At 35.4% G+C, this 18,966-nt stretch overlaps 2 protein-coding genes and 1 long non-coding RNA gene across 5 annotated transcripts in view; 2 read left to right on the top strand and 1 right to left on the bottom strand.

Moving 5' to 3' along the window:
* Positions 1-18,966, top strand: part of LOC133516507 (uncharacterized) — a 219,751-nt gene that overhangs the window by 95,039 nt on the left and 105,746 nt on the right. The window lies entirely within an intron of this gene.
* LOC133516508 (uncharacterized) lies at positions 392-4,750 on the bottom strand. 2 transcript variants are annotated; one of them, XM_061849494.1, is made up of 2 exons: positions 4,625-4,750; positions 392-737 (listed from the first exon to the last, which is right to left on the bottom strand). In XM_061849494.1, the coding sequence occupies exons 1-2, from the start codon at positions 4,650-4,652 to the stop codon at positions 451-453; spliced, it is 315 nt and encodes a 104-aa protein (XP_061705478.1). In that variant the 5' UTR covers positions 4,653-4,750; the 3' UTR covers positions 392-450. The 2 variants fall into 2 exon arrangements, with proteins under 2 accessions (XP_061705478.1, XP_061705479.1); XM_061849495.1 differs by lacking the exon at positions 4,625-4,750 and adding an exon at positions 2,671-2,747.
* On the top strand, positions 7,913-11,167 carry LOC133516509 (uncharacterized). Its single transcript, XR_009799241.1, has 2 exons — positions 7,913-8,880; positions 10,931-11,167. It is a non-coding gene; the product is annotated as an uncharacterized LOC133516509 (long non-coding RNA).

The raw sequence follows: 18,966 nt of genomic DNA, 5'->3' as shown, positions 1-18,966 counted from the left end.
AGAAGCCTACTAGGCTTAAAATTAAAGGATAGAGTAAGGAATGATGATATCCGAAGAAAAACTAAAATTACAGACGCCTTAACATTCTCACTCGAGAGAAAGTGGAAATGGGTAGGACACGTTGCCAGATATAGAGACGACAGATGGACCATAAGAAGACCATGGTCTGGGCCGCAGGGCTCAAGAGGCAGAGGTTGACCACGTGGCAGATGGTCTGACGAATTAGTAGCAACAGCGGGTCCAAAATGGCTAGAGACAGCCCAAGATAGAGAGAAGTGGAATAGCTTGGGGGAGGCTTTTACCCGAAAGGGGCCCACATATTTTTTAAGTTAAATTAATTTATTTTAATTAATATATATTTTTTAAAGTATGTGTGAAAGAAATAAAGCTCTTTTTTATTATATTATTCACCATTAGAATTTTTATTTGCAAGCAACGTAATTATTTAGTTTATCCATTTATATTATTACTCGTCGTCAACGAATCGTCCGGACGATTGAAGGTAGTTGTACTTCGCCTCCGTTTAGTTGTGGTACTCGCACGAGTTGTAGTCTCCGACGTCGAGAAGCAAGGCCCGTCGTACAGAATATACCAGTCATGGAACGGGGTGTAGGGATGCTTGCACTTGTACTCGCAGATGCTGTGGTACGTGGTGTAGTCGTTGGCACAAAATTCGAACATCGGTTTGCAGCCGCACGGTCCACGTGGCCTCGCTACCACTTGCCCTAACAGAATCACTGTAATGCAAGAAAATTATATAAAGAAATTGAAATTTGTGTAAAATACGACTATAAATACAGCCGTAAGAAAGTAAACGCCCTCTTGATTATTAAAAAATTAATGAGATAGTTTAATTTCATTCACATGTGGGGCAAAGTAATCAGATGCAAATTTTGAGTTGATTCCTCATGTTAGCTTGTAGAATTGACTTTTAAATTATAATTTTTAATGATAGTGCAATATATAAAATGTACCATAGAGACACACTTAGAGATAAGTTTAAGGACATTAACATAATGACAGTGCATTGTCAATATATTTATGAGAATATTTTGTATGTATATAAAAACATTGCCAGTTTTAAGAAAAACTGTAAAATACATAATATTAATACTAGAAATAAGCATAAGCTCGCAGTGCCCTTCACTAGGCTCCATAAAATTAAGAAATCATTCATGGGTAATTGTATAAGATTTTACAATAAACTTCCTAATATTATAACTGAATTGTCTGTTAGTAAATTTAAAAATTATGTAAAACGTAAGCTTATCTCTAAAGCCTATTATAGCACACAAGACTACATGAATGATGAAACACCGTGGGATTAAGTGTGATTGTAAAGAATGAATTATTTATTGTTATGTTATTAATGATGAAATTAATAATTCTATGTATATATATATACCGTATTTTTTGACATTTAGATTTTATTCTAGAAAGTTTCTAGACTAGTATTTTTATACAATTTTGATGTTTGACGATCCTTTTTTGAAGTTCTTATTATTAAGTTTACCATATCTATAATAGTTCAATGTTTTTTTTAGAACAATAATAACTGCATCAATAAATTGCTCTGATATTTAGTTTAAGATGATATTTGTAAAATTTGACGATTTAAAAGTGCTTGTTGCTAGGCCTATTTGAATAAAGAATATTTTGACTTTGACTTTTGATATTTTTTTTATTACGTTTATTTAGATAATCAAATCTAGTATTTTCCTTGCGTTGGTGTGGTGAAAAATGTTGTGTTTCACTCGGAGGCAAATTTTGTTTAACTCTCGTGCCTTGAAACCCTCACACCGTTCAAGATTCCACTTCTCGAACCACTCGCTACGCTCGCGGTTCAATTTTGAAATCTTTCGCTTGCTCGGGTATCAATATTAGCACAATCGGTTAAAAAACAAGTTTGCCCCCTTGTAAAACAAATAACATTTGTTTTGTGTGTATCTTTGTGTCGTACGTAAGCCAATTTTCTTCTTTTGTGTCTGATGATGTCAGCTAAATATTTTACCGATCTCAAAAAGAAGATTTGAAGCGAAAACATCTGTACTCAGTTAACAGTTATTTAAATCTGCAGTTTTATAAACATGTATTCGTTTCATTAAATGCGGTTTCTTAATTAAAGTTTAATATCATACGCTCTGCAACTTACTTCTTGGTTTTAATCGAGTATTTTTTTATTATTATTGGGGTGTTGCGGGCCTTTGAGCGCCATGTCGACCAAGCAGTGATCTATTGTGATGGCCCTTTAAAGTTCATTACTAATGCCCGTGGAACCCAGGAAGTTCCAGATTCTTTGGGCCGTAATGTTCTGTACCTCATAGGGTTGCAATACATGCCGCCCTAAGTACTTAGGTACTTCTTTTTGACATTAGTGGTTCACAGGAACAGAGAATGTGCAGTGCAGTCTCCTCGGACTCCTGGCAGAATCTGCATGTCGCATTTAGGGTTAAGCGCATTAATCGGGTTAAGCTTTTTGCATATTTTTCGTTAGTATGTCAAACGAAAGTATCGCAGCGACGGGAGTTAATATCAAAAAGAGGCGATTGTGACGAGAAATAAATAAAATGTTTAAAGCGTTGTAAAAGTTTTGCCTGGTAGGTATTATTTATAGAGGATGCAAATACTGCAATCTACTGGAATTTATTTGAATAACATAGTTTTACTTACTAATATTAAGCGTCAATATTGTCTTCATGTCTACCTCGAGGCAAACAGCTAGGGCAGTAGGCACAGTATAAATTAATTAAGTAGTATTAGACTTTCAAAATGGCAAATTGTATGACTAATTTGTTACAACCAGCGACATAATCTTGTTAAAACGATTTTTTTGACAATTAACTTATTTCTTCATGCTATCTCGAGTACTACCACATAAGACATTTATTTAATATTAACAGAATTGAATAAGGACATTTTGTGTGACGTAACTGTGTGGTGCATGACACATAGCAATCTTATATAATAATATTGTTGTGTTATGGGCATTTTTGTGTGCCACATCGACCGAGCAGAGGTCATCAGTCATCACTAATGCCCGTTGAATCTTCTGTCAAGGAAATTCCATGTTCTTTGGGCTGTAATGTTCTGTACCCCATAAGGTTGGCCGCCCTAAGTAGGAACCAACTCTTTTTTATTAGTGGTCCGCAGGAACAGAGAATGTGCATTACTGTTTCCTCTGACTCCTGGCAGAACCTGCATGCCGCGTCTTGTTTCTTTCTTAATTGAAACATGTTTTTGTTCAACTTGCAGCGTCACGTCAGAATTATTGTCACTGCGCAGGTTTTGTGTCTTTTGAGTCCTTAAAGCTTCTGAGCAGTTTTGCTGTTGATTTTGATTAGCTTTCGAGTTCTTGACGAACTTCCACCAATCGATTGCTCTTAGTTTTTTTTAAGTTGTTAAACAGAGACCAAGCGACCTCTTACAATCTTCTGTTTAACTTTGTCTCTTTTTCACAAATAGAAATGTCAAAATGACTGATAATTGATTAAGCTAACCCAGGGTGCCGCCAGAAGCGGGGCAGGGGCTTAGCTGTCGGTGATCAAGGTCAGGACCGTAGAGTGAGAAACTGACGTATTATATGCTACGTGTCCAAGATTACCGACTTCTGTGTCTGACATCTCTAGGTGTTGGTCGAGACTCTTCGCTATGAGACCGTTCGCTATCACAACTATCACAACAATGATCGTAAAGTCAATTTCATTATAATTAGTGTCAAAAGTTTAGTATGCCAAAATGAAGTAAGAATTGGAATGTATGATTGAAATATTCATCAATATTGCATTATATATTTTTATTAATTCGAGTTTTTCACACTGTTAATCCCGATTTTAATTTTTGAAAAAAATATATGTTAGACATTATTAAATTCTACATGAAATATGTAAATTTGATAACTGTCGCAATCTCGCATGTAAATTTTTAATTTTTCTGAACATTTTCGACTCAATTTTTTACTATTTTTTCAAGAGGTATTTTTTTTTAGAAAACGACCTTTATTGTATGAACAAAATACCCAAATTGTAAAGAAATCGGATTAGTACGTTGGCTGTAATAAAATAAAGATGTTTTTTTTCTTTTTTTGCATTTTTTTGGTGAAAGCACTACATAGATAGAGGTTAATAATCCAGTAAAAGGAAATTATTTTTTTCGCTAAGGGCAGTTTGGCCATGCTTACCCGGCTATACCCTTTTACTCTTCATTTGGTATTTGTATAAACATGTAATATAAGACGCATATCTTGTTTTATTTATATTCTTCTTATTTTTAGCTTATGGGGCAGTAGTGTCATTTGATATGGTTCAAGAGGTCTATTATTTACAATATTAAATGGCGGGAACCGTTCCAGATTCTGCGTTACAAAGACAGCTGTTTCGTATATGTATACGCTTGTTAGTGGCAATACGTTTAGCAACTCTGCGCCCTTTACAACAAATAGTATTAATGTACTTTTTTGAGCTACAAATGAACTGCTATTTCAATTGAGTTACCCCGTAAGAGTAACCCATATCTAAAAATAGACTCGACATAAGCATGGTATGTAACGAGAGCTTTTTATGCGAAACCGTTTCTTTAAATGTCCATAATACCTATATAAATCACAGATCACAGATCTTTAACTTACTGAAACAAAGCGCCACTATAGGTTTCATGTCTACCGCGAGTACTGCCAAAGATTGAAAAAATGGTAACAGACTGTTATAACGGCATTTTATGTGATTAATATGTACGAGTACGTACACTGAAACACACTAATTCGTATAAAAACCTAAGAATAAAGTGTGAAACGCTGAATACACTTGAAAACTTGGAAGAACATAATTTCAACTTATAGAGGTCAGAGACAAATAAATAAAGAGTATTTTAATATGTATAGGTTCCGTTTTGAAAATACTTTAGTAAAATAAACAAGCATAGTTTTTGGGACACTTTAATCCGACGACGATTTTTTAAACCTCCTAGTAAAAAGTAAATAAAAAATTGTGACTTTACATTACATTATTTCACTAATAGCATAATCAAAGCAGGACAAAGCTCGAAATCTTTAGAAATTTGGTATGTTAATTAAAGGTCCTTTTTCACACACACTATTTGACATTCAGCAACCTCGAGTAACCGCTGCCATCTTTGAAAATATTATCATCCTGGAGAAATTTGCATTTTACTCTGAATTGACGCACTCTATAGGAATGTGGTTTACGGCAAACTTAAAGCTTATCCCTCTTTTTGACACTTTTATTCATTGATCAATCCTTATGTTTTTGTTACTTAATAGAAATGCTGTGATTATTTACTATGTTGTTATATTTTCTTGAATGTTAGTGCCACCTAATTTTAGTTTTAGTTTTAGTCTTACCAGGCTTCACTGAGAATCTGTTAAGACTAAGTGAAGACCTGCTGAAGAGCTGCGCTCCAAAACAGGTATCGCAGATGTGGGTGTGAAGGCCGCCAAGCTCAAATGAGATTGGGTGGGACACATGTGTAGGATGCACCCGGACAGATGGGCCAAAATAGCGACCGAATGGGCACCACAGATCACCCGAGGCAGAGGAAGGCCAAAAACGAGATGGCGAGACGACCTGGACTCATTTCGTGGCAACTGGCGGGGGCATGCATAAAGCCGTGACGAGTGGCGGAAAACAGGGGAGGCCTTTGCCCAGCAGTGGGACACAATGTAGGCTATAAAAAATCTTATCCTACTCAAAAAGAGTCCTACATATTTTTGCGGAAGAAATACATCTTCTGTATCATAATCCACAGTAAAATAATAGCCGATATCAGGCCTATGGAACTCTCCGCGCGAGCTCGGATTTATGCCTACGAATCTCGTCCCGTTCACGGTACAAAAGCAAGCCAGTTGGTTGTGACATGCGCTCACGTACGCACGTCGTGTCGCCGAGCGCTCGAATATGCCAAAATGTATGCGAAAGAAATGTCTTCGTCACGAACAAATAACACAGCTTGTAGTGTGGATGGATGCAAAAACAACGAAACTAATAAAAAATATCGTTATTGCTCTTCCGATAAATAGGAAAAGTAAGTAGATTCTCAATATATAAGTACACCTAATGTTATTATTTTTAATAACCATACTTGCAAGCTACGTAGGTGGTATTGAATTTCTTTAAAGATGTAATATTTTTTACAACAAATTAGCTCATAGAAATTTTACGCTATCCTTTTATACACCAAATGGCAAGTTCTTATACTAGTTTGACAATTAAAACTTATATTTGTACCTACTTAAGTAGGTAGGTATCTAGGTATCTTATATAGAATATATCGTTAAAGTAGGTACTTATTTGTAAAATCATTTCCAAGCGTCGGCAACCCGAGCGTCCGGGGAGCGGCGCGTTGAAGGTCACTCCATTGTATTTTCGTGTAGGTATTAAAACGGTAGGTATTTGCGTTTTATTTGAGTGATAAGTATCTGTTCGTAAGAACTATTACATAATCTGGGACGATATTAAAATATAGCTCATATTGAAATATTGTAAGGCTCCGATTTGGATGCCAACCCTTTAAATTTGAGTATCCATTTCTATTTTTAAGCTACCCGAAATATTTAAATACGTATTTTAACTTTACTTAGCTGCCTGTTGAAATACGTCACAAAACAAAAAAATTGCACCATACTACAACAATGACGAAAGTTGACAGTCTATTCTGTTTATTAGTCTCTGATTTATACGAATAACTAAGTTTTTCAATTATATTTTTTCTCACGTGGGTAAACGTAACATCTTAATCAAGGTGTTAATTAACCGGAATCATAATTACGATACGCATTGTATATAATAAAAAAAGCGTTTATAATTCAATTAAAAGTCAATTAATTGCATCTCAAAGTCAAAAAATAATCAATTACCATTAACACCCACCTTAATGTACCGAGAAAAAAAAAATTAACTTTAAATTTGAAATTCAAAAAAGATCTATATCAAACGACACCCTTACGTCTTAAGGGTTCTATTTGAGTCAATAGTAGATTGTTAATTAAAGAATGAAAGCACTCGTTTCTGACGACATATTTGAGTGCTTTCACTCAAGCCAATTTGTTTTCCAATTTTGAATATTAAGAAAGTAAAATAAGTTATCTAAATTTGTAGTATTGTAAAATGGCATGTAAAGTATGGCCCCTAATCATCACTTTAGTCTTTAGCCTAGCCAATAAAGAAGTTTTAAGGCCACACACTAGCATCTTTTGAGCGTAGGCGTCTAGTCAGCGCTATGGAAAATGGCGTCACTGCACAGTTGCGTCAAGAAACAGTCATAGAGTTGACTAGACGTCGACACTCCAGAGACACAAGTGTGGGGTGACTCTAAGAATATGAATCTTACATTTGTAATAGAAACAGAATTTACAGTACTCTGGCATATTCCACCATCATGCTATACTTCAGGAGGCTCTGCAGGAGTCTCACCACTGCATCCTCGTTGTATTCATCCCTCAGGATGCAGATTGTAAATGCTGTTGCTCTGGAAGGTAATGAAAAGTAGTGTACAGTAAGCTGCAGATATAAATATAACTCATTAAAAATATTACTCATTAAAGACTAATTAATTACAATAACATTAAAGAGGTAATTATTTATGGATTAGGAATTCAGGACTTAAATGTCAGAATGGTAACAGAATTGTAAAAATTGTAAAAAATATGACTTGGAAAGTAAAATACTCTAGGGTAGAATCGAATCACTTTCAGCCTGTTTCATAGATAGGTAAACAACGAGCCACTTTCAGAGTATGGGAAAGGAAAAAGGGGTTTTATCTCTTCTCTTTGCAAACTCCAGTTTCATATTCTGTAGTTGAAATCATCTCTTTAAATCCTTTCCCAAGAAAAAAATAAATTCCATATTTACAAAGTATTAATTAATTTATTTAATCTTTATTGCACAAAAGTAAAAAAAAAACCTACAGTACAAAAGGCGGACTTAATGCCACTAGGCATTCTCTACCAGTCAACCTGCTTAGCCTTAAGGAGAGAGATTGTGAGTATTATAAATGCCTTACGGGACATTTAAAATGGATTAAAACATAAAATTGTGGCCGTTTGATTTATTTCATATCCTTGTGCTAATATTAGGCACTTATATAATGTGAAAGTTTATGCGTTTAGATATTTTGATGTATCTTGTTTAATCACGCTAAAAAAAGCTGTATGGTTTTGGATGAATTTAGACACACGCTTATAAATCTAGGTACTCCTTCCTATTTAAAACGAGTTTTCCGTGACACCACGGGGTAAACGGGTTTTTACTAGTTAAAACTATTTAGTATTAACTAGTTTAAACTCTAGGTCCATGGGGTCCCAGTGCGCACAAGTTTTTTCTAAGCGAAGCGTCTATTTGACGTAACAGCCGGCCTAGCCAAGGTGACAATTGCTATCGCTTCGACAACGAATAGCTCTGTGTCTCTCTATCACTCTTTCATATTAGTGCGACAGTGACAGTTGCGTTTCGATCGCTACGGAGCGTAAGCGATTTGCACGTTGGCTACGCGGCCTGGTGACCGAAGAGCTGTCAGCTTCCTCGCACAATGTATCAGTATTATTCAGTATTGCGATACAACGAGGAAATGCCGCCACCATCCTTGGTACAATGCCTCAAGGGCCTATTTTAGATTTAAGCTAGTTATAGTAATCCTCTATATATATCCCTTATGTATATTCTTATAGTAAATATCAGTGTAACAAGTAGGAAAACCGCGTTTTACGTACAACATATTTTATTTTTTTACTATTTTTGTAATATGTGACAATGTGCTCGAGTGTACATACACATTAGTCACATATTATATAGCTATTAAAAAGCGTGTGTTTGTTCATTTCTGTGGCAGAACTCGAACCGAATATGAAGACTATAGTTGCGCTGTGTTTCAGTAAGTAAACATTGACCTATGTTAACGACAACAATCATGGAACATTTAAAAGAAAATTTGGAGTGTTTTTGATATTTCACCGACACCCGTAAAATTTCTACCGCTTTACGCTTTAAACGTTGAATATCCAATTCGTCATTTATGTTTTCTGTGTATTTAATGGAAGCCACTGCAATTGGTTTCAATATTATTAACCAATTAAAACTGTGGTTTTTTGCTCCAGTCATGGAATGTATGGCGCCATTCATTTTCAAAATAGCAAATGTCAATGAAAAATTAAACTTAAGCAGCTCTTTGGCTCTTGTTTATGGTAAAATGTTGCCAGCGATTAAAAACTGATGACTTGTTTTACAGGATTTGTCTATATAATCCCATTACCGGTGCCTGTTCCATGATAGGGGTGTTTAGTGTTTACCCAAATACACGGTGCCCGCGAGGATACGGAAAGATTTTAACAGTATATTCCGGGATCGTATTTAGAGACAAAAAATTTCATATATAAGTACTTTTTTTAATTCGCCTAGTTTCAGAGTTAATACAAAATAAAAAAAAAAAACGGTTTTTTATTTCGTTGCCGTGCATAACACCTTTTTGATGGTGATGTCGCCATTACGGAACCTAGTCTAGACGTCCTTATTGACAGATATTAGTGACAAGGAACACTTTGAATAGACTAGTTTACGAAAAAAATTTACCAATTCATATTAATCCATAAATTTTCCCGGAACATGTACTTTTTATGTATAAAAACATACAAGCAAAAATAAAAACGAAAAAAAAAAATTTTTTTTTGGCGGTCTTGACTTAAATTTGTATAAGATTTTTTCCGTCTTATGACCTCAAGAACATGTGATTAATTTTTTACCGTACCCTCGCGGGCACCTTGTATATTACTTCGTTTAAGTCAATGCTGCAATGTAAGTTTTATTAAGAAGATAGTAGACAACCGCTTCTCCACACCAATGTAGTTCTCGTTTTCTTCTCTGGATTCCGATTATGGAAAATATTTTTATACTTTTACTTTTTTATTATTATTATATAAGTTAGGAGCGAAAAGCAAATTCCATATACATGCATTTTTAAGCTGTTATAATGATTTAAAAATTGAAAAAAGTCAAACAAAGTGGCATAGCTAGTTAAAGATGTCTACTATAATGTTGACATCCAGAGAGGAAAATACTACGTTTGTATGGAGTAACTTCATACTGTAGACCCTCGGGAAAACCTCGGCAACTTAGAAATTAGAGTAATAGAATAAATAGAGTTGGAAAAAATATGTACAGTCAAGTGTAAAATATGGGTGTACACATCTTACTCAAAAATATGTCCCATAGCATCTTATTCCAGTGTAATAAGAGCGTAGTACTTACCATATTTATGAGACGATTCTTTCGATACATATTTTTGTACTTGACTGTATATACCGTTCATTAACCAACCTTTACCGTGTTGATGCTCAACTTCGCCTAAGTAATTACCAAGAAAAAGATTATAGCCATTGAATTCACAATAATGGACTTACACCTTATTATTTCATGGAATAGCAAATAATTATTATTGTTGCATAAAAATAGTTTAAAGAAAAATAATAAAAATATTCTTTGCCACCGTTCCTGACTTTGCCTTATAATTTTTTTATTGAGTACGTACGAAAATTATACGAAAGCTCATTTAAAATCCTATATGTTGAATACTTATGCCTATGAATTCCACGATACAATTTATAGTGAAATTATGAATAGAATAAATTTAAAAGTGGAAAAATAACTGCTTTGGGTGAGACTTGAACTCACGGCCTCTGGATATATAGACAGGTTAGATTTTTAAATTAAATTATGATTTATTGCTAGTTAAGGCGAAGTTACATATTAAAGGCGAATTTAAGGTAATTATTTGTGCCAAACCGATAATTGACAGGAAACAGCACAAGACAAAAGGCGTGTTATTGTTTCGTAGACCCTTTTTAGGTCACTTAGTGTTACAAATTAGTTAGTTAATTAGTTATTTTCGAGATCCGGAGTATTGATAACGTAGCTTGCTTGTGTTTCAGTGGTTCTATTAGGGCTAGCGGTCGCCCAGGACCGTGGGCCGTGCGGCTGCGCAAAGACCTACGATTTTTGCGCCAACGACTACCAAACATACCACAGCATCTGCGAGTACAAGTGCAAACATCCCTCCGTCCAGTTTCAAGACTGGTTTGTACTATACCAGGGAGAGTGCCAGTCAGCCTGATATTTTGTCCAATAGATGGAGTTACTATGTATGTGGCATTAAAAATTAAAACCTTTACACGTTTGTTTTTGCAGTGGCGTAGCGTAAACAAATCTAGGCGAAGTGGCATCTGCAACGCCCTTTTTTTCAACGTGTTTTCCAATGTGATAAAAAAGGCTGGCTCCTGGGGCCCCCTTAAGTTAAGTGTGAGGCTGTGGGCGAGGGGCCACTTTTCCCACGCCTAGCTACGCCACTGTGTTTATAATTTGTAAGCTTCCCTTCTTTGTATATTTGAGGTTACAAATGCTATCGCCCGTAAAGTGTAATGTCAATCATACGTACTTACGTAAAATTATACTTTTACTTTAAATTTATTCGATAGTGTGACGTGACGTACGCGTTTGCGTTAAGTTTCATTTTGTATAGTATTTAGAAACAGCGCGCCAATCGGGACGTTTTGGAAACTCAAAATTCCATACAAAATGAGACTCAACTTAAACGCAACTCGACGCAAAAGCGTTCGTCACGTCACGCTGTCGATTAAATTTACACTAGGGCTACAGATCCCTTGGCCATAGCACTCGCTATTATATACTAAAATTATACTGCTATGGTATACCTATACAGGGTAACGATATATAAATAAAAAATAATGAAAAATAGGCATGTTGTTGTGATTTATTTTTAATCGAGCCATCTTTAACCGTGTAAAGTTATGGGTGGAGTCTACCCTTCAAAACATAGTCTAAACTCCATGTGAATTTTTCATAATATTTGCCCTTCATTAAACCGTATAAATATTAAACATTATATTTATAATTTAGCCCCCTCTTATTACATTATGGTCACACAATTTAAGCTTATTCGACGAATAATCGAATTGGTACCACAAAGTGGCAATCGCCTGCACCAAAAGATTAAACTCCTTTACAATTAATTATTTAATTGACGAATGTAATCGATTCGGCTCGACGTGGTACTGATGTGGTCGCCGATAAAAGATTCACGGCTCATTTTTGTCCATCCATTTAAAAATTAAATAATGGAAGTATTACGTAGGCGATAACGTCAGTAGGTAAAGAAATTTACGTTAACCTTTTAAACGCCATTTGTCAAAGAACATCATGCATACGCCAATATCTTTGGCATAAACCGACAAATTTAGACCGCACTGGAAACATTGAAGGTTATTTTTACAACGTACAGTCAACCAATTTGATTCCTAGGCCACTACAGAACCTTGTCGCTTTAACTACTAGATACTTGACACGCATCACTCAATAAGCACTGTCATAGAAGTCATTATGGCATGGTTCTATAGTGGCCTAGGAATCAAATTGGTTGACTGTACGCCATAGCACTTATTAGTGTTCTTAGAGTGGGCGAATGCGTTTACGCACCGTCCCCCCAGGAAACAGCACAACATGTTACATTTTTATTAATATAATACAGCCGAGTTCATAAATATGTATACATTTTTTCATCTTATGGCAATGTATTAAAGGTGAAGAAATGTATAAACTCGACTGTACAAATCAGCTCGATAAAACTTCTTACCAAACCTCGTTATCAATGTTGCAGTTAATTGAAAATAAGGTTTGGCAAAAATACGTACCCTGATTTCGCCTATAGTACATAACTTCGCCTTAACTAGCATTAAATCATAATTCCACTAATTGTATCATGGGATTCACAGGTACGTATTTAACATTTAGGATGTGGAATACATTTTAGTACTCGTATGGCTAGTTTTTATAATAAAAGAAAGATAAAGCGAAGTTGAGGACGGTTAGTGAAGGTATGTTAAATTAGCATTCTGTCATAATGTATTGTTTGTCCGCATTTTCGTTAGTCATAATTTGTTGTGCCTCAGAAACGCGCAACTTTTCAGTATGGCCATAAAACAAACTTAACCTAACCTATCTCATTTAGGATAATCTTACGAAAATTCTGAGAAGTTAACGGTTTCAGAATTATGACTAGGTAATGATAATCTGACAATCATTACATTATGACTTTCAATAATGTCAAACAAATCCGGTTTTTTTTAAACTTGAAACCTATTTTTACCATGAAATATATAATAACCATTGCATTCATTACGAATGCAATGAACATCTATTCCTTGGTAAAAATATTGGTTTAATATATGTTATTTGGGCAAAGTTGGGTACCATCAGAGAAGTTAGGGTTGCCTACGACGGATTGTTCTACCAATCCTTATTTTCATTGAGTTCGGGACTGATAAACGCTTGCTACTGCGTATAGAGTCATTGTGTTTCATGCATGCGTAAATAATACGTTATTTATTTCAATAAGTAGTTACAATCCTTTGAATTGTTTCCCGCTTTCATTTACCAATACTTCTTTTGTAATAAATATTGAAATGTTGTTGTTACTTTTTTTACGTAGGCACATCCAAATAACAAGGCAAAAAAAAAACACGTTTGAGAGTCATTAATGTTATTTTTAAAAAGTAAAAATACGAAAACTATACGAAGGCTATTCAGGATTTTGCGTATGAATTTCAATGTTGTCGGTAACAGCCGTGTTTTTTAGTAAAGATATTTGTCAAGATCCGTTCACTGGGTTTTAGACAAAAAACCGGCCAAGTGCGACTCGGACCCGCGCACGAAGGGTTCCGTACCATACAGCAAAAAAACACGTTTGTTGTGTGGGAGCCCCACTTACTTATTTTATTCTGTTTTTAGTATTTGTTATAGCAACAACAGAAATACATCATATGTGAAAATTTCACCTGTCTACTTATCACGATTCATGAGATATACAGGTACAGCCTGGTAACAGACGGACAGACAGACGGACAGTGGAGTCTTAGTAATAGGGTCCCGTTTGTACCCTTTGGGTACGGAACCCTAACAAATTTTAAAAGTCCGTTTTTGTTTTTTATTTTTATTAAATATCATTTAAAAAACTGAGGCAGTCGGCATTTATAATACAGCTCATCTTTAGGGTAGAAAAATTAAAATAATTGCCCTTTAAGAGGGCGCGTAAAGCAGGAAAATTAGAAGTGGACAAAGATATGACGCACGGCGTGATACTTGCGACGGAAGATACGGCCGTCGCGTCGGTTGAGTTTTTACTTTTTATCTCATTTATTCTGAAAATACTCATTTTTTATAATTTGCGCGGCGGGACGTATAGATCTATTATTCCCTCCTAATTGCCTGTTGTTTGGCGGTGGTCACGTGGGGTGGGCACAGATGGGAATACACCGGTTTTACGCCCTCTCTTAAAATAAGATTGAAGAGGTAAATCATGGGTAATGCTACCTATAGTTTTACTCTATAACTAACTAATTTCCATAATGCTTTTGACGATTTCACTCCTAATTACCCTATACGAACACAAATTCCTCAAAGGCAACCAATTCCAAGTTCCGCACAATAAGCTGTAGTTAGATGAATTCAATCGCGCGATTGTCGCATCGGCGGAGTCGCACAACTAATCAAGATCGCACGGAGTTGGTCGATCTAATCGACCCATTCATCTAGTGGGGCCCGGGATTGAGACGAGTTGATACTTGAAAGTTTTCTTCAATATGAGCTGATATAAAGTATTTTATGACATCGCGTGACAATATAACAAATTACTATCAATACTATTATGATGTCCCTATCACACGATGTTGTATAACATTTTATAATAGCCAATGTGAGAGCACCGTAAAATAATAGGGTAAAGAAAAATTGGAATGTTAACGTAATTTTAAAAATACGTATGAAGGTAATTTTATGGTTCATTGTGTACCTAGCTGCTTATATAATATATCGACATCGCAAAGCAATATCGGAAGTCGTGGGCATATCAATGTTAAAGAGAATACATCAGATCCTTCAATCGTGAATGATGAGGGCATTCAATGAAAAACGATATCCAATTCAGTCTTTACTGGACAAGATTGATTTAAAAATCATAGCACTCGTTGAGTGCAAGCTGAGCAAGATCCAGATACAGCAACCGACACCGATATCACCTAGAACACTATAAGTATTTTCGAGTCAAGTTAAGATAAATATATATCTAATTTTAAACGAAACATAAATAAAGTATTATTATTAAACGAATTCTGAGAAGGTATCTCTGCTTTGTGAGGTAAATAATTCATTGCCTTTTTATACACAGTCTCATCATACTCAAAGTCAATTTGATTACATGCAACTTAAGGTCAGCATTTAAGTGGCTTGTTCCTCATTACATTTTATTAGTAATAATTAATCAGCCTTGGATGCCTCATTTGTGGCAGTTTTTTTATATTTTAAATGTACAAGTTAACATCACAAGCGAAGTGCATTCGAAACTCGTATTCTAATTGTAAGAACTTGGTAAATATAATTTGAAGTACAACATGTATGTAGGTTTAATAAGAATGGAATGATTTATAAATAAGTTTTTTGCAAACATAAAATTTTTAGTACGAGCTTTATCTTTTAGTTTAAACCGCACCGTGGGACTAGACGCGGACTTGCGTTTCACACTTATGTCGTTACTCTGCCACTGTTTCGCACTAAACGCTACGCATCCAGCATTATCATGAGAACGGCTAAACAGTGGAATTCACTTCCTGCGAATCTATTCCCAGTCCACTGTAACTTGGATCTTTTTAAATCGAGAGTGAATAGACATATTTTAGGTAAGCATGTTCTATCCTAGACTGCATCGGCACTTACCATCAGGTGCGATGGTGGTCAAATGCTTACCTTTTCCCAATAAAAAAAAGCTTTTGCCAGTAATGGAAGCATAAAAGCGAACTCTTCCCTATAAGGGATCTCTTCCAGTATTGTTTTCAAACTGTATTTCTTATTTGGTTTTGTCTTTTGTTTTATAAATGTATTTATTATTATTGGTCATAATAATGAAGTATCAAGTAGGTTGAATCGCTGGCAATCTGCGTGTTCCCGGCACGCGGTTCCATCCTCGTCCCAATAAAGACGGCGTTCAGACACTTCAGGCACTGGCTATAGTTTACCGTTAGGGGGGTGGGGGGTTAGTAAACTAGCGATGTTCTACAGATATCATCATCATCATCTCAGCCATAAGACGTCCACTGCTGAACATAGGCCTCCCCCTTAGACCTCCACATGTACCGGTTGGAAGCGACCCACATCCAGCGTCTTCCGGCGGCCTTAATAAGGTCCTAAGGTACAGATTTACCTACAAAATAAAAAAATCAATTTAATAGAATCTAATTAACATTTCTTTTGTTCTAAATAAATATTTAGTACTCATAGCATAGTATCATAATATTGTAAAATTAATATTATATATTAATATTGCAAGCAATATTAAAATTATTATATATTTTCAGCTTCATCGGGAACTAGGAAGTGGGTCAAATTTAACTAGAAAGATTTGACCCGCACAAATAAAGTCAAACCAAGATAAGTTGACAGTCATTTTGATAGCCCGGACAGTGCACGGGTAATTTTTAAAACGTCAAACTTCTATGAATTGATGATGTTTATTTGACACCTGCATCGTCTGAGCTGTCAAATTCTGTTTTCCCTAAGGTGGAGGTACTTCCCCAGTTGGGCTCTCTGGAATAATATCCGCTGTCCTGTGCCCTACCTTATAAAGCGAGATGACATTCACAGTGCTCATACCTCTCTGGACGTAAGTTTTAGTAAGGTATTGATGACCTGTGGACCATCGTTGTACTATTGGAAGACTTCAAGCTGGGTTTACGATATGTTACCTATGTTCTTCTTCATATTTAAGAGCTGTGCTCTTGTCGGTGGAGCAATCTCCAACTCGTCGGCTCCTGTGCCAACTCCTTAACCTTCTGGTATGACACGATCTGAACCTTTTATTTGGTTGAAATATTTTTTCTCGGTCTTCCTCTTTTTTTCTTTCTTTTTCAATATGTTACCTATATTCTGTATATATATTCTAACGGCCCGATTCGAACTTTAAGGGTCACTTTTAACACTGACATATGTCACCGTTAAGGCGTTCGCTAAATTTTATAATATTACACACGGTTGCGTTGCCAGTTCCTTTTTCTTTGAACTTGGCTGGACACGCTACCGCGTGTCTAGATTATATGGGAAGTTTCATAGTTGTCTGCTGGATGACGTTGATCAGTCCACTACATATATGTGGTTGGCAGCAACTAGCCCTAAGATACGTCAAATATTAGTATATTCATTCTTTTTAAATTATGGTTTCAATCCAGTGGGATCATTTCGCCAGTATCAAGGTATTAGGAGATTTAAATACGACTAAAACTGTACGATTAGTACAAGACAGTGTACGGTGATTTTATTGGAATTTACAAGTAGCACGTGTGCTACCGGCCGTTGACTTCAAAATGGTGGTTAAACGCGTTTCAAGATTAATTCTCCATTCACTGCACTACCATATTAGTTTACTGCATAATAAGCTGTCCATATTACACTTTAAATAATATTAATGAGCAAAAAACAAAGAAATTAATCACGAGGCTAACCATCAAGATGGCACTCGAACTGGAAGTCGTCAAATATTAGATCTAGATATCTATATCGATAGATCGGATATGTCAGTGTCAAAAGTGACGATTTTGTTTGAAAACCCTTTTGTTTTTGTATCTAAAGTGTAGCCACTATATGTAGCCGCCGTTCAGGTCAGGATGTCGATGACTCGAATAAAACTTCGATTTATAATGAAGCGAAGTATAATCTTCCAAAGGGTACTGGTTTACAAGGGTTCTTGTCAAAACGGTTCAATGTAGAAAAGTGGGTGTTGATAGTATGGAGGATGATGAAAGAGTGAGTTCGAATCAGGGCGTAGGAACATTCTAAAATATAATTAATCGTACGTATAACAAACAAAATATTTCATCAGATTTTTACTCTACAAAACCAGTATCCGTGACTCTGAGAAACACGTGATCCTCGAACAAGTAAATGGACAAAAAACATTACGAATCGTCTTAATAAAAACTAGTTAAATCATTAAAGTAATGCGGATTTTCAAGTCAACAAAAACAGATTCTCATACTTTTGGCAATTTAGCGTATTATATAATCGTAATTTAATTACGTATTATATTAAAGGCATAGTTTTGAACCATAAAAGTTATGAATCATGTCATAAATTTATTCACGGTAGTATAATTTATAAACCGTTTATATAGTAAACAGCAATAAAACTTGTTACAATAGCATTTTTATTCCGAAACATGATAGGTCGTAATATGAAGAAGTGAATTAAGACCTAAACACAGTTTTTATTAAAGCCCTGCATAGGGTTGTCAAAGCTGTAATAAGGGAGTAAAATAATACATAAACTAAAACATAATCACTACACTGCTCACAAACAAAACTGACGACCGTCGATCAGAGTCATGAAACTTTTTATTCACGCTTACGTAGTCATGGGTCATGGCTTACTATAGCTGCAAAACTAACTGGCTAGTCAGGTCATAATGCCAACTCTTACACTCTTGGTTGGTCTTTTAGTCGCCAGTTAGTTTTGCGGTTTAGTTGGAAATTCCCGATTGTCGCAACCCTACCCTCCAATATCTACAATTACATTTGTAATTTCAAATGATGTCATTGGACATTGAACCTTACTACGTATTATTACGTTAGCTTTTTATATCTATATAAGAAATCATTTACGCTCTGCTTACAATAATAGATAACTAATTAGCTTATCTTTAAGTTTTTATGGCTCTTTACTATTAAATCGCCGGACGAGCTATACATCACGTGGTTGGTTTTAGTGTTCGTCATAGTCAGTTTTTATGTTCTTAATTTTAGGGTATTTAAATTCGGACGCGTAATTTCTTTGGACACATTTTTTTTACGAGTAGACTTTGAATTCTTGATGATATTTCTAGTATTTTGCTAGTTGGTTATCTATGAGACAT

This window comes from Cydia pomonella, chromosome 3 (genome assembly GCF_033807575.1).
Source record: "Cydia pomonella isolate Wapato2018A chromosome 3, ilCydPomo1, whole genome shotgun sequence".
NCBI lineage: Eukaryota > Metazoa > Arthropoda > Insecta > Lepidoptera > Tortricidae > Cydia > Cydia pomonella.
This window is presented reverse-complemented; position numbering and strand designations above follow the sequence as displayed.

Excerpts from the sequence above, each read along its gene's own strand:
- LOC133516508 (XM_061849494.1), bottom strand. The coding sequence starts at position 4,652 with ATGAAACCTATAGTGGCGCTTTGTTTCA. Across the intron at positions 738-4,624 it reads TATAGTGGCGCTTTGTTTCA|TGATTCTGTTAGGGCAAGTG; the intron begins GTAAGTTAAAGA and ends CTTGCATTACAG.